The sequence below is a fragment of the Ceratotherium simum genome, chromosome 1 (assembly GCF_057802395.1).
Source record: "Ceratotherium simum simum isolate JZ-2026a chromosome 1, ASM5780239v1, whole genome shotgun sequence".
In the NCBI taxonomy this organism is placed as follows: domain Eukaryota; kingdom Metazoa; phylum Chordata; class Mammalia; order Perissodactyla; family Rhinocerotidae; genus Ceratotherium; species Ceratotherium simum.
In genome coordinates this window covers 30,278,245-30,292,926 of record NC_141900.1, presented here as the reverse complement: position 1 = coordinate 30,292,926, position 14,682 = coordinate 30,278,245, and the positions used below count along the sequence as shown (strand labels likewise).

At 34.8% G+C, this 14,682-nt stretch overlaps 1 protein-coding gene across 1 annotated transcript in view; it reads left to right on the top strand.

The window, feature by feature from the left end:
• Positions 1-14,682, top strand: part of SEMA3D (semaphorin 3D) — a 196,367-nt gene that overhangs the window by 124,699 nt on the left and 56,986 nt on the right. Inside the window, exons 7-8 of the mRNA XM_004431298.3 lie at positions 460-588; positions 10,889-11,031. Coding sequence (XP_004431355.1) covers positions 460-588; positions 10,889-11,031 — 272 coding nt within the window. The remainder of the gene's footprint in view (positions 1-459; positions 589-10,888; positions 11,032-14,682) is intronic.

Below are 14,682 nucleotides of genomic sequence, written 5' to 3'. Positions count from 1 at the left end.
CAGAGGTTAGGCAAAGAAAAGTTGTGGTCATTGAGGTTGTGTCGGTTAAGTAAATACTAATTATAGAATCCATTCCTCATTATGGCATTTACTTTTTAATATTTTTTTGTGTTGCTACAAAGAAGAGCTCCTAATTATGATGTATCCTTGAATTATTTGTGGAGAGAAGGGAAAGAAGAACTTATTCATAAGAGACGCTAACGCATATGCAATTGTTAATTCAGAAGACTTTGGCCTTTTTTACATTTAAGTTTCTAGCATCAGCTTACCAAAGTTCATTGAGTTATCTTTTCTTCAGCGACACAAATTTTTCAAAATCTGAAGGAGCCGTTTATGAAACAATATATTCTGATATTAAGCAATAAATATCTTTGGTTTCGTGCTGTGAAATTAGTCTCTTGTAAATAGTATCTGCTGGTGTACTCTTAGAAGTCCTGTGTATTCTTTTCTCCCTCCCAGATGAGTACCTCTACTCTGGAACGGCTTCTGATTTCCTTGGCAAAGATACTGCATTCACACGTTCCCTTGGGCCTACTCACGACCACCATTACATCAGAACTGACATTTCAGAGCACTACTGGCTCAATGGTTAGTGATTTTCTCACTTTTGATTGTTTTGCCTTTGCTTTTGGGTCGATAAGAAACTCATTATTATTCATTCAAATGTATTTTGGAATAAGCATTTCCTCACTAAGACAAACCTCCAGAACCTGTTGTGTATATAATAATAATAGCTGACATTTATTGAGTGTGTGCTATTGTCCTTCACACTTCTATGCTCTGATTGATTTTTTTAATATTCACAATGACATGTGAGGTATATATTATTATTATGTGCTTTTTAAAGATAAGTAAACTAAGGTAGAGAGAAGTTGGGTATTTTGGTCACGGTCTTACAACTTGTCAGTGCAGGGCTGGGGTTCAAGTTGGCTGTCTTTCTCCTGCAGTCTGTTTTTTAAGGACTAAGCCAAATACTGTCTGTGAGCCTAATGGAAAAGGGTTAGCTTGTAATGCTAACTTTTTTTGTTTAAATATAATTTGTGTTTGGGTAAAGACATGTCCTTGTAAAATTTTAAGCATATTGATATTGGCGTTAGTTTGTCTGATTACCTTTTTGTTTAGGGGTCATACAGTATTCTGAGTTTTCAAAAAAAGTCCCTCCTAAATGAATTTATTTAATTCAAAGAGCAATGCAAGGCTTTTTTTTTTTTCCCCAATGCCTTACAATAGGTCAAGTTTCATCGTGATTTCCTAATGTTTTCTAATTAACATAGGACTTTATTCCACTGCATGGCAGAATAACATCACACTGCTATTTAAGCAGGCAAACAGCATTTCTCATTCCCATGATAAATATTGAGTTTTAGTGGAGGAGGCCTGGGTAGAGATTTTTTAGGGACTATCTCTCTATCTGTCAGTTTCATTGAAGTACTGACCACGTAAACAAAAGGGAAAAACACGTTTAAAACATTTCTTTAGTCAGAACCTCCAGATCCATGTGTTTACACAGCAATGTGATCTCTATTGACCAAAAAAGAAAACTATTAATAGGGAAAACAAATTTAGAATATTCCCAACTATGTGATTACTCAGTAATTTCTTAACACTCATGCAAGGCAAGACTTTCTTCTTGAGCATTATGAGGTTTTTGTGGAAATACTTGGTTTGAGGGTGACTCCATAGATTTTACCATATGAAATATGAATTGTATTTCCCAGTCTGGGATGGCAAATATCATCATATTGCCTCTCTTTTCAGAGATTATTCTGTTTTTTTCCCGTAGCTGTGACATGTCCATAAAGAAGTCTGTAGCACTGCAAAACAATAAATGTAGGAAATATTTATTCAACTGTTATTTGCCTAGCATGCTGTTCTTAGTGCTGGATGATGAGAATTATAAAGGAGGAAGCCTTTGAGTTGGTTTAACATTCTCTCCACAAACAACTTTTGAGGGCCTATGGCATACTGAATGCTATTCTACCCACTGGGCCTACAAAGATTACATGGGAGAGTTGCTGACCTCACGGAAGATGAATGCCTGGAGTATAAGAAGAGAGTGGGAGATGGGTCTGGAAAGCCGTAAATATTGTCCTGAAACCAATGGGAAGTTATCTATAGTTTAATTCTTTTTTTTTGTATTTTTTGAGGTATAATTGACATATAACCTTATATTAGTTTCAGGTGTACGACATAATGATTTGATATTTGTATATGTGATCACTACAATAAGTCTAGTTAACATTTATTACCATACATCGTTCCAATTTTTTTTCTTGTGATGAGAACTTTTAAGATTTACTCTCTTAGCAACTTTCAAATATGCCATCCAGTATTATTAACTATAGTCACCATGCTGTACATTACATCCCTATGACTTATTTATTGTATAACTGGAAGTTTGTACATTTTGACCCCCTTCACCCATTCCGATCTTGGTCAGGGAATCAGATCTTTGTTTTTTATAAAGGTAGCTGACAATGGCGTGAAGCCAAGACTAGAGGAGAATGAGGACAGAGAGAGAAGAGGCCATTGCATGAAAACAGGAAAATGAGGGTGGGACAGAAACAGAGGTAGCGGCAGTGGAGGTGGACATGAGAATATACAGCAACGGATATTTGAAACAGAAGATATTTGTTTGGAATAGAAGAATCCAAGGATATGAGGAAGAATTCAAGAGAAGATTTTGGATACTGGGAAGACTTTGAAATTAAAGATGTCAGTAGAAAGGAAGAAACTGAAGGTTGGAGAAAGGATACACAGTACAGGAAGTTTCAATGGAGTGAATGCAGGCAAATGGTTAAGAATTAGGAGAAATAACATTTATGATTCTAGGACATTCAAGGCAGATTGTTTAGTGATAAATAACCAGGGGGACCATATGACCTGGTTTGCCCTGGACATGTCCAGTTTACCTTTGCTGTTCTTTAATTCTCAAAAGTGTCCCAGTTTAGACAAAAATTGTAGCTCTGTTTCTGCAAAACCTAATTACTAGGTTTAAGTCTTGACTTTCACTTAGTTGTTACCTTGGTCAAACCTTTCTGTGCATCCAAATTCTTTGTCTAAAAATTTAGCATAATAATAGTGTCTGTTCACAGGGTTGTTGTAAGGATTAAATTAGATCATATAAAGAAGTCTGATGGAAGAGAATTTTAAGAGAAATTCAGTGTCAATAATATCATCACCATCATTATTGTTATTCCTGCAGGTGAGGGAGGTAGGAGGTGGGACCAAAACCCTGAGTGCTCTGTGATTCTCTGACATCTATTTAACATTTTAAGCTATTGACCACCTTTCCTTCTCTTTCTCTCTCATGATTCTGTGAGCTCATCCATTCTAATAGTTTCAACTGTTTCCTGTGTTCCAAAGTTTCCTAAAACTGTATTTCCAACTTTTTCCTGTAACTAAGTGCCCTTAAAAATATTTGTTTGGATTTCTTACATTTCCTTCTCAGATTAAAAGAGAGAAACTGATTGTTTAATACGGGAATAAAGATATCTAAGCCTTAGCTTAGATTGTGCCACTAATATGCTTTGAGATTTTTATAAGTGGTTTAATGATCCTTTGCTTGAGTTTCTTCAAATATATACAGATACAGATACAGATATAGATATAGATATAGATATATAAAAGACTAATTGGATCTAAAATCTAAAATCCTGTGAGTCTAATTAAAAATTATTTTGTTTTCCCCTTCTAACATGCCCTTCAATACCAGTTTCCTGATTTTTATCTGTCTTAACTTTCTTAACTTCATCCACCCAGTTACCTTCAGGTTATCTTTGACTCCTTCCTCTCCTTCATGCCCTTTATTTAATCTGTCACTAAGACACTTTACTTCCTTCAAATATCTATTAACCATATTCTTTCCATGGCCACCATCTTCCTTGAAGTCTTCATTACCTCCTCTCTGGTTTATTGCCGCTATATTATTGTTTCTTAAATAATTTCTCTATCTCTAGTCTCTTCTGCTTCAAATTTATTTGATATAGCATCCATGCTAGTCACTATGTTAGGCACTTTAAAAGTATTATTTTATTTGTTTATTTATTTATTTACTTTATTTTATAATCCTGAGAGAATTACTATTTCCACTTTACATTTGGGGATAGATTAAAAGTCAGATAAATAGTCCATAGTTAGATAGCTAGTTGATGTGAGATTAGAACTCAGGTATGTCTTTCTTGCTCTAGACACTTTTTTTTTTTTACATTGTATGATACAGTCCATCAACCTAAATTCTGCTCTTTTGACTACTAAATACTACAACCTAAATACTATTCTTCTGTGCATCCTCTGCTCTTGCAGCCTCACTACAAACAGGCTCCATGTCTCCATGCCTTGTTGGGCAATAGCAAACTGAGGATATGGATCTGATTGTAAAGACCAGGGCAGATAGAAAAAGTATGGTTATGCAGGCAATGTGGAAGACCTAGGCCGTCTAGCTGGAGTCACGGTTAGTGCTAGCATTAGGTCAGACATTTGCTGAGGGACAGGCAGGCCAGAATGAGAAGAGCACAATGCTTCAGGAGGCCCAGTCAATCAGGAGCTTCTTGGCATGGAAACTAGGGCAGAGCAAGGGAGAAATTTTAGAAACTGTATGAGATTCTTGTAACGAGGAAGTACCTGACATGCTAAGGCAAAAGTTTGGCTTGGTTAGGGAGCATTTCTGTCCTCTGTTCTGAGAAGTAGCCGTTTCCAGATATAGTCAGCCTAGGGTCCATAGACAAAGGTCAAGGAAGTCATCTGGTTAGTGTCAGGAATGTGGGGAGATGAAATACAGTGGTTGTTAGAGGAACTGTGGTAATTATTGGGAATGAATGTTATCTTCGACATTATCTTATTCAACCTCATATTTTACAAATTGAGACTCAGTATGAAGAAAGGATGTGTTCAGTCTCCTAATTGCCAGGCTCATCTTTCCCTCACAATACCAAACTTCTGAGAAGAGTAGCATATCATATCTCCTGAATCTGGAAGCTTGACTGTCATTTTGGTGGCAGTTATGAGGATGAAGGCTCTGTTTCTTCCTAACACTGGACCTGACATAGCACAGTTACTGACACAGTCTACCTGCTCTAAAGCTACACTGTCCAACATGGTAGACACTAGCCACATGTAGCTATTTAAATTTAAATAAATTGAAATCAAATAAATTTAAAATTTACTTCCTTAGTCACACTAGTTATATTTTAAGCACTCAATAGCCATGTGAGCTAGGGGCTGCCGTATTGGACAGCACAGATATAAAACATTTCCATCATCACAGAACTTTCTATTGGACAGTGCTAGTCTAAAGTGTACTTGTTTACTAAATAATTGTACTTATTTACTAATAGCCCACAATCACATAATGCAACGCAAATGTAAATTTTCCTGACTATTCATTTAGCATGTAAATGTGAAACTCACTCCTAGGTTTCGTAAAATTGTTGCCAAGTTGAAAGAACTGACAGATATTTGAAATTTCAAATAATGGGATCAATGTCAATTTCTAATTAGTTTCTCATATATATTATGGCATCATTGTATCATTTATTTCTGGTTAGACAGTTTGAGAATTTTTTTCTGTTAAATTTTGCTTTCTGTACTTTTTTTTTTTAAAGATTTTATTTATTTATTTATTTTCCCCCCAAAGCCCCAGTAGATAGTTGCACGTCACAACTGCACATCCCTCCAGCTGATGTATGTGGGATGCGGCCTCAGCATGGCCGGAGAAGCGGTGCGTTGGTATGCCCGGGATCAGAACCCGGGCCGCCAGCAGCTGAGTGCGCGCAGCTAACCGCTAAGCCACAGGGCCGGCCCTGTACTTTCATTTTCAGTTTAAAACCCTACTTTTTACGTGTCTGTCATGAACTAAACTCTTGTAAATGTAAATTGATATTATGTTTAGATTAAGAGAAATACAAAAATTAAATTAAACCTACAAACAGTATTTAACTGTTAAGATACAGATTTTAAATAATTAACCTTTTAAAAAATATGATCCTACATGAAACTTTTATAAGTCCATTTATCGCTGAACCACTTACGGTGTTTAAAATCCTTGATGCTTGTGAGTATGACATATTTTGTTCTTTGCCTTGCCTAGAATTAACCAGAGTGAGATCAGCTGACTTTTTCACATACCAGTCCAAGGATCCTTGTCAGAATTTCTCTAGGACTTTGTCTAATCCAGTTCCAAAAGACTTAAGTATGAATCCTGATTCCTTCTTTGAGAAACTAATCTACCTATTAAATACCTCACCAGGAGGATGAAAAATTGCAAAAATGAAATACAACCGACAGTTCTAGATGAAGATGTAGATGGTTCTACAGTTTGTTTTTGTTTTTGTTTTGCAGGGGAAGATTCGCCCTAAGCTAGCATCTGTTGCCAATCTTGCTCCTTTTTTCTTCCTCCCCCCTGCCCACACGAGACCCCAGTACGTAGTTGTATATAGTATAAGTTCTTCTGGTTCTTCTACGTGAGCTGCCGCCACGGCATGGCCACTGACTGTTGAGTGGTGTGGTTCTGTGCTTGGGAACCAAACCCGGACCACTGAAGCGGAACATGCCGAACTTTAACCACTAGGCCCTCAGGGCTGCTCTCCACAGTTTTCTTTATCAATTTAAGCTTAGAACATATCAGGAAAGAGGAATATGGATACAAGTCACAGTAGTTACTCAAACGCAGTTGAGTTTTTGTGAGAATTTTAGGATAAAACTAAGAAGTATGACCATTTGGAAAATGAAAACAAACAGTGATGCCTCAGATGCATGTGTTTTTGTTTTCTTTTCTGGAGTAGATGAGAACTTTTGTTTTAAATTTTCATTTTTAACATATGGAGGCAGTTTTCATTTGAAGTTTCTCTTGGAGTGCTCTGTTGTGTATAAATTCTCCTTCCACACAAAAGGATAACATTTTTCAACAGTGGTAGGAAAAAGATCTTACAAGAAGAAGTACAGGAAAGTAAAGAACTTGCTATGTATTAAGTCATGGTGTAGGTATGCTCATCTGGGTAAAAAGAGGTTCAAAGGGAGAAATGAAAGTGATGTGTACTGCAGGCCTTGTGGATTTATGCCATTTTCATTTGGCAGTGAGTCTTGGTGTCGTGCTAAAAGTTCATTTGTGACAATGCACGATCTCAAGCTCCATTCCTATTAGGACGTGTATTTCAAATGCCAAAGGGGAGAAATGTGCTATAATAAAGCCCAGGTGTATATGAGTATGATTTTAAATTATTTAATCCAACAACTATGCGTGCCATACACTGATTGAATGATACCTATTTTGACCCAAATTTGGCAGCAAGTCAGGAAAGAGTTTTTATCATAAACTACTAACATCAGTATTCTAAGGCAAGATCTCAATTGAATCTGCAAGAAAGAAACTCTCTATTCTTGAAACTTGTATTTATTTTTAACTCATAAGTATACTTATTATTTAAACTACAGAACACAGTACTATTTGATACTAACTCTTTTTTCATAATTAGATTTCTTCCTTTAATAACATTTGGCTTAAACACCTCCATCATTCAATTTTCTTACAGTATTCCAAAATAATTTTCTTGTAGTACTTGAAAAAGAACCAACATCTAAAAGAGAGTTCAATAAAACCAACAGCCACTGAATAAACAAGACCAGCTATGTTATATATTAGTTGAAAGTTAAAAGAAGTACAACTTGGGAAGTTATCTGCTTTCCCCCATTAATGTGATAAATGAAATTCCTGAAATGTAGACTGGTGTCATACTCTACCTTTTGACCATTTCACATGGTAATACCTGGCAACACCTGGGTAATGTTTTGCATATCCGAAGTAGCTTGTTCTGTGTATTTCTACAATAGGAGAATATGAATTGCTGTATTTATTTGTATTCCTTTTAGACAGTGTTCATCTAGTTCTGTTTTAGAATTGTGTTTCTTTTGTTGAACTCTGTAAACAAGTGAAGACCCAACAATCGGCTCATGTAACCACTTCTCCTATCTGAGTGTTTGAGGAAAGCTTCACAAACAACTCTTCTTCACACCAGAATTCCTTTACCTGTGATGATTTTCTGTTTCCAAACACTGAGTTCTCATTTTCTCTCTGGGGAGAAAAGATTGTGTAAATTTTGTACCACTATGTTATTTTTAAAATTATAAATTCAACTCAATCATTAAGTAGGTCTGATAGGATGTTAACATTACAAGGATCGTCATGCTGCATGTGTAACTTCTACTTAAATTATATTTAAGTGCTATAATAAATTCTGCTTGCGTTACTCCACATTTTAAACTCACATATTTGTTAAGATAGGACAAGCCAATCATATTCCTGTAATTTCTGTATAGTTTAAATTTTATCCCTTTTTTGTCCCACTGTAATTACTTAAGAATTTGTATTTGTTATCAGTCCTCACTCCCCCTGTCCATCCATGCATCTGCATTATTAACCTTGGGTTAATGAGTCCTATCTATATCTTTTTTCCCATATATTAAATGGTAGTCTGTGTTAGTGACTCTTAAACTTAGATGCTTATAAGAATCACCTATAAGGTTTTATTTATTCTTCTATTTCTATATTTTTAAAACACACATGCCAATGCAACTGGAGATTTTGATCCAGGTTGCTGGCATTGAATTTAGGCATCTGTAAATTCAAAAAAGTTCTATAGATTATTACTAATGCTTGGTCTATGTCTGTGGGAGCCCACAGTTGGTTGTCTTTTTCTCTACTCATTGTTGTAATCTCCTTTCATGTCATTGGAAACATCAAGACTGGGCCTTGTCCTTAGCTGTATCTTGACCATATGTTAATATTTCCTTAATCCAGATTGTAATTGGTTTGACGTGATGTCAGTTCTTACTCATTTTTGTGTTCTTTGATCTTAGCAGTTTTTCTTGTTTTAAGTGCCTCAAATATAGTAGTAATTAAATATATTCTTTGTTTTCATGAATTTGCTGAAATCCCAATGCCATATTTGTAGGAAAATTTGTTTCCACAAAGAGTTCTTTTTTTAGAAAACATATTTAAATCAAAAATTAGAAGTGTTAATTTGTGACTACAAAAGAGTTTTTACTTTGCTCATGGATTCAAAATCAAGTGTTTACGACTCATTAACAATTTAAAAGAGGAGCTGGAGGGGAAAAAAAACAACCAAAAAACCTTGAATGGAGTTGTTAATGGATCTTGCTAATTTAAGATTAATTGAAAAGAAAATTCTAAAAAAAACATACGTGGTCTTCTAAAATTTACTTTTTTCTGTAATCTAGGACCATATCAAAAAGTGAGATTATCAGCAGTGTAAGAATCCATTGGAGTTCTAAATTCCAGGGAAATAATGAAGAACAAAGGAGAGAAAGTTCATGCACATATTTCCCCCTTCTCTTTTCCTCTTAAGTTTTCCCATTTAAGCAGAGAAGAGATTGGATGGGATACCCAGGGTTGACCAAGAGAGGCTGGGCTGATAGAGACTGAACTACCCATCTCTTGGAATCAAACGTTAACTTTAGTCTGTTGAAGGAGACTATTGTGAAGTCTTGTTTACTGGGCTATTGACCAACTGCTGTATGTTTGTAGGGGGATGATTTTCAACACTTCTAGGGTACACAGCACTCAGGGCTCTAGGCAAAACTCTAGAGAAGGTGGCAATATTGATCTTTTTCATCTCACGTTTATTCTTTTTTTTTGGAAACTTTTTGTCTTCTTTTGTCTCCTGCTTCTACTTCCTAAACAGTGCTCTGTGCTTCCTTCCAGGTGTTTCCCATTTTCTGCTTAATTGAAGTCCTTCCTTCATTACTCAATAACCAGTCTTTCTCTGTCTTCTTAGCTTTAATCAAAAGGATTATTTCTGAACTAGTATCACCCAATTACCCAATTACAGATCTGTTACCTAGTTAAGTCACAATTATGTAGAACCAAGACTTAAAATGCCCAATACTTTTTAAGCAAGGAATGAGTAACCCAAATTGACCTATCATTGATGCCATGCAGAGGGGTTAATTGTACTGCAAATACTTTTTTACTTAAAATGTATGATGGACATCTTTCCATGCCAGTGCAGTAAGAACTACTTCATTTTTAACAACTACATATTATTCTTATAACTGTATGGATGTGCTCAATTGTCCATCATTCTCTTGTTTATGGTCATAATAATAATAATGATTGTCATCCAATCATCATCTTAATAAATAATATTTATTGAACCCTTATTATGTGTCAGGCACTGCCATAGTAAGTGGTTTATATATCATTAATTCACTTGGTTATCATATCAGTTATCCTACCAGGTAGTTGATATTGTTGGCTTCATATTGAGTATGAGAAAATTGAGGCTTAGAGAAGATAAATGAATTGCCTAAGGTCACTCTTCCAGTAAGTGGCAGAGACAGGATATAAACCTGGAAAGAGTGTCTCCAGAGCCTACACTGGAGTCAACCCAAGCACTATTGGTTGTTTCAATTTTTTTTCCCTTTGGCAAATACACAAAATGCAGCAAATAATATCATAATATATTAAAATTGGGGGTATATCTATAGTTTTTCCTAAGCTCTTAATAATAGTCATTGTGGTTAAAAAACAGTGACTCCACCACATGAAAGGAAAATACAAAATCATAGAATCTCCAGGTTTGAAAGGACTTTCTTAGTAAGTTAGCTGAGTTGTAACAATTGTGAATATCAGTCAGTCCTGTTCTCACCTGCTCTCTGGAGTTCCTAGAGAACTTGCTCAGGACCTCTTCATGTTAATACATGTTTCTACACTGTGTCATGTTTATTTGTATGCATGTCTCATTTTCCACATTCTACTCATGGTTCATTTTATTTATTCTACTGCTAATTGTTTTACATACAAAAGACACCAGTACCATCGTGGCTGAATTATCTCAGTATTTTAATTTGTAGCTTCTTTTCTTTCAAACAGGAGCAAAGTTTATTGGAACTTTCCCCATACCAGACACCTATAATCCGGATGATGATAAAATATATTTCTTCTTTCGTGAATCATCTCAAGAAGGCAGTACTTCTGATAAGACCATCCTTTCTCGAGTTGGAAGAGTTTGTAAGGCAAGATATATTTATTTCATTTAATCATATGTATATATGTACGAACAATTAACCATGTAATGTTGAAGTAAAGTTAATGTTCATTATTCATAAGTGGTAGGATAAATGCATACTATCTTACATGTATAATTTTTGAGATCCAAAAGTAAAAAAAGAAAAAAATGATTCAAATTTGTCCACTATTACAGTTTATTTTTCCAGTGCCTGAACTGTTGCCCAAGTGTGAGTTAGATCTCTTTGGCAGCCTGCACCTATTATTGAGGGGCTAAACCTTTGCCAGTTATTGCTATTCCAGTAAGATTGCTGCATTGTCCTAATCCATAGAGGTTAAAATGTTTTTATAAGGTTATTTTGAAATTGAAAGCAACTTAATATAATCACTAGAGTAACTTAGACACTAACAGAAACGTATCCTGTATTTTTATCAAAATACACATCACATGTGTAAAATTACGTATCTTTACATGGATCAAATAAGTTGAAAATATAGTTATAGTGTTACTATAATAAATATTTTTAGAGTATTAATCTAGATTACGTTCTGAGAGAAAATGGACGAAGAGGAAAAAAAGAAACAAACCAGAATGCAAAACATTTATTTTAAAGAACATTGTGATTAGTTTTCTAATATTACCATTTTATGTAAGTTACAGGAAAACAGAAACTCTATAAGACCCTTCCATTTTGTGCCATCAAAGTTCTCATTTGAGTGAATACAAGTGTTATAGAATAATAATGCTACTAGAATCACACTTTTGACTTCAGCATATTATTTTTTGAAAAATTGCATTTATCTTCACTGAAATAACTTTTCTTAAATAGACGCTTTTAGCTTAAACTCAATTATTAAGAGGAAGAGCTGTAAAGTTAATAAATACTCTCAGCGGGAAGCTTTCTTTGGTCTTGTACAAACTTTTCATTTTCTTCCATCTGAGCCTATCACTTTTTGTCTCAATTTGTGCCCTCAGGCTTTTGAACACTTTCAGGGACAGAAATACAAACCATCATTGCACTTAAAAGTGCTAATGAAAACATGGCTTTTGAATGAGGGCAACTTGTGAGTGCAGATCATTCTTTACCTAGTGTCCTAGCCAGTAATACTGTCTCCCATTGATCCCTTCACCCCCGGGGGACAGATTCTCTAAAAAGCATCCTCATTCTTTCAGAGTCTAAAAATTCACAGTAGTTTCTCTTGAAGCCTCTCGCCTAGAGATGAATGCCCATTACTTGGAGTAGTCAGAGTGTGTTCGTGTACTGAAGCGTGCCTTATGACAACAGTATCCCAAGCCTGAAAAGCTGTGCTATGGATTGACATCGTTTGTAAAAGTGAGCTACATTAAATATGTCATAAGAGATTTACAATCAATTAAATGTATTTCAAGAGTCACTTTCTGATGAACATGTATAACAAGTGTGTGTTTTGTGAACCAGTTCAACACTTATTCCTTGATAGGGCTAATCCATTTGATAGAAATTCATTTATAACAAAGCAATGTTTTTACCCTATTCTTAAATATACTGAAAGTTAATCTTAGAGATAGAGAAATATATTAAAGAAAAATTTAGTTGCCCATTTATAAATGTCTATATTAAAAATGTAATCTAGACTTTAAGTATCAGCCATAGGATATTTTATTTAAATTATAAACAAACTCCTATAGAACTGAAAAAGCCAAGAGAACTGTAGTACATGAGTCTTCCCACCACTAAAAACTCTGAGACCACACAGTGAGATTTTGTAATGCTATTGTGTTTGGATGAAAAGCTAACAAATTGTGAGATCAAATAAGGACATGTGACAGATGAGTTTCCTTTAAAAATAGATATAATAGAGGTTCTTCCCACATTCGTGTATCTCTTTACTCAATCACTGTTTTCAGTTACCACCATCTTCAGAATTTCTCACTACACATATGATCCATTGGTCAAATGTTTACAATATTTGGTTCTAAATGCGTCTTTGTAGTTTCTTAATTGTAGCATGCCCTGCCTATGTTTTTAACTTTACTTAATAATTTAGGATTAAAGTGTGGCAAAAAGAGAGCACTTTGAAGTAGAGATTTCACTGACAAGATTAAAAATGACTTAATCTTTTAAAAAATATGTTATGCACTGCAAGAGAATAGCAAGTTTAATTTAAAAACAGCTATTCAGCATCATTATTGTTGCTGTTATTTATTATTTTCACATAAAAAAACATTTTTCTGACATTATTTGGAACATATTATTCCTCTCTGTTGTTTCACTTTTTGTTCCCATGGGGTTATTATAATATTATTTTTCTATTTTCCACAAATAGTAACAGAATGGATGTCTATGCTATGAAACAAAATTGGGTTCAATAGATATAAGCAAAGATCTAAGAAGGAAGAGCTCATGTTAGAGAGAATGAACAGTTAATGTACACTTTACTGAGTTTACAAAGCTTTTCAGTAACAGGGAAGCCCTTTATACTATTTGTTCCACCAGGATATTCCCACAGTACCTATTTATTTGGAAATATTCAGGTTCTGTTGTTCATGCTGTTATTTTTTTATTATTTGTTTTCATTTTTAACTGATAACCTTTAGCCCAATGAAAAACTGTTGACAACTTAAGAGCTCCCTACCTCTTCAGCTACTAAACTAAAGTAAAAGTTGTTTTATTGACCTGTCAAAGTTATTACTATTAGATTGAGTAGTATATAGTGATTGGTGAGGAGGGGGTTTTGGAAATAGACAAAAATTACAAAAAATGAGTAAAGAATTGTTTACAGAATAAGGGTGAGTCTTTTCAATTTTGTAACCCATTCATTCATTATTTTATCATTTCATTATTCCAATAACGACAACAAAATATAAGTTCTCCACAAAATGCAGTACACTAGACACTGGGAGATAAGTAAGTCACTGTCTCTTTTCTTTAAAACCTCACAGCACAGTGAGGGTAATAGAGATATAAACAGATAATCACAATATAATGTGATAGTTGTTGGGGCTGAGAACTCTACACATTCACTGAAGCTCAAAAATTGAGTCCTGCAGGGGGAGGAGGGCTACACCAAGGAAAGGAAAGGAAGATAGGCATTTTAGGCAGCTTTGTGACAGAGTATATTTTGTTTACAGAGCAGTCAAATTTTGTAAGTGTAACTCTGGGACGTGTATGGGGAGCACTGTCATTTGAGATTGGAGTGGTAAGTTGGAAGATAAGAAGTCTTGTTTCCCTGTTAAGCAGTTTAAACTCTATCCTGTAGGCAATGAGGAGTTATAAATGCTTTTAGGCAGAGAAGTGACATGATGGGTAGATATATTTAGCAATAATTTGAGGAATGCATCTGGATTGAGAAATATTTGTGACTGGGAGACCTGTTAGGTGGTTCCCTAAAGAAAATAGGAATGAAGAGATAAGGGTATGTTCAAGAGATATTTGTAAGATAGAATCTGTGTGTAGATTTCTAAAAGGCCCTTGACTTATTACCACTCTTTTATTAATTGCTTAGTGTAGACTAGTGCTCTCCAATAGATCTTTCTGCAATGATGGAATGTTCTATATCTGCACTCTCCAACATGGTAGCCGTGTGGCTATTAGTGTTGACATATGGCTAGTATGACTAAGGAACTGAATTTTTAATGTTATTTAATTGTAATCAGTGTTAATTTAGATAGCCTCATG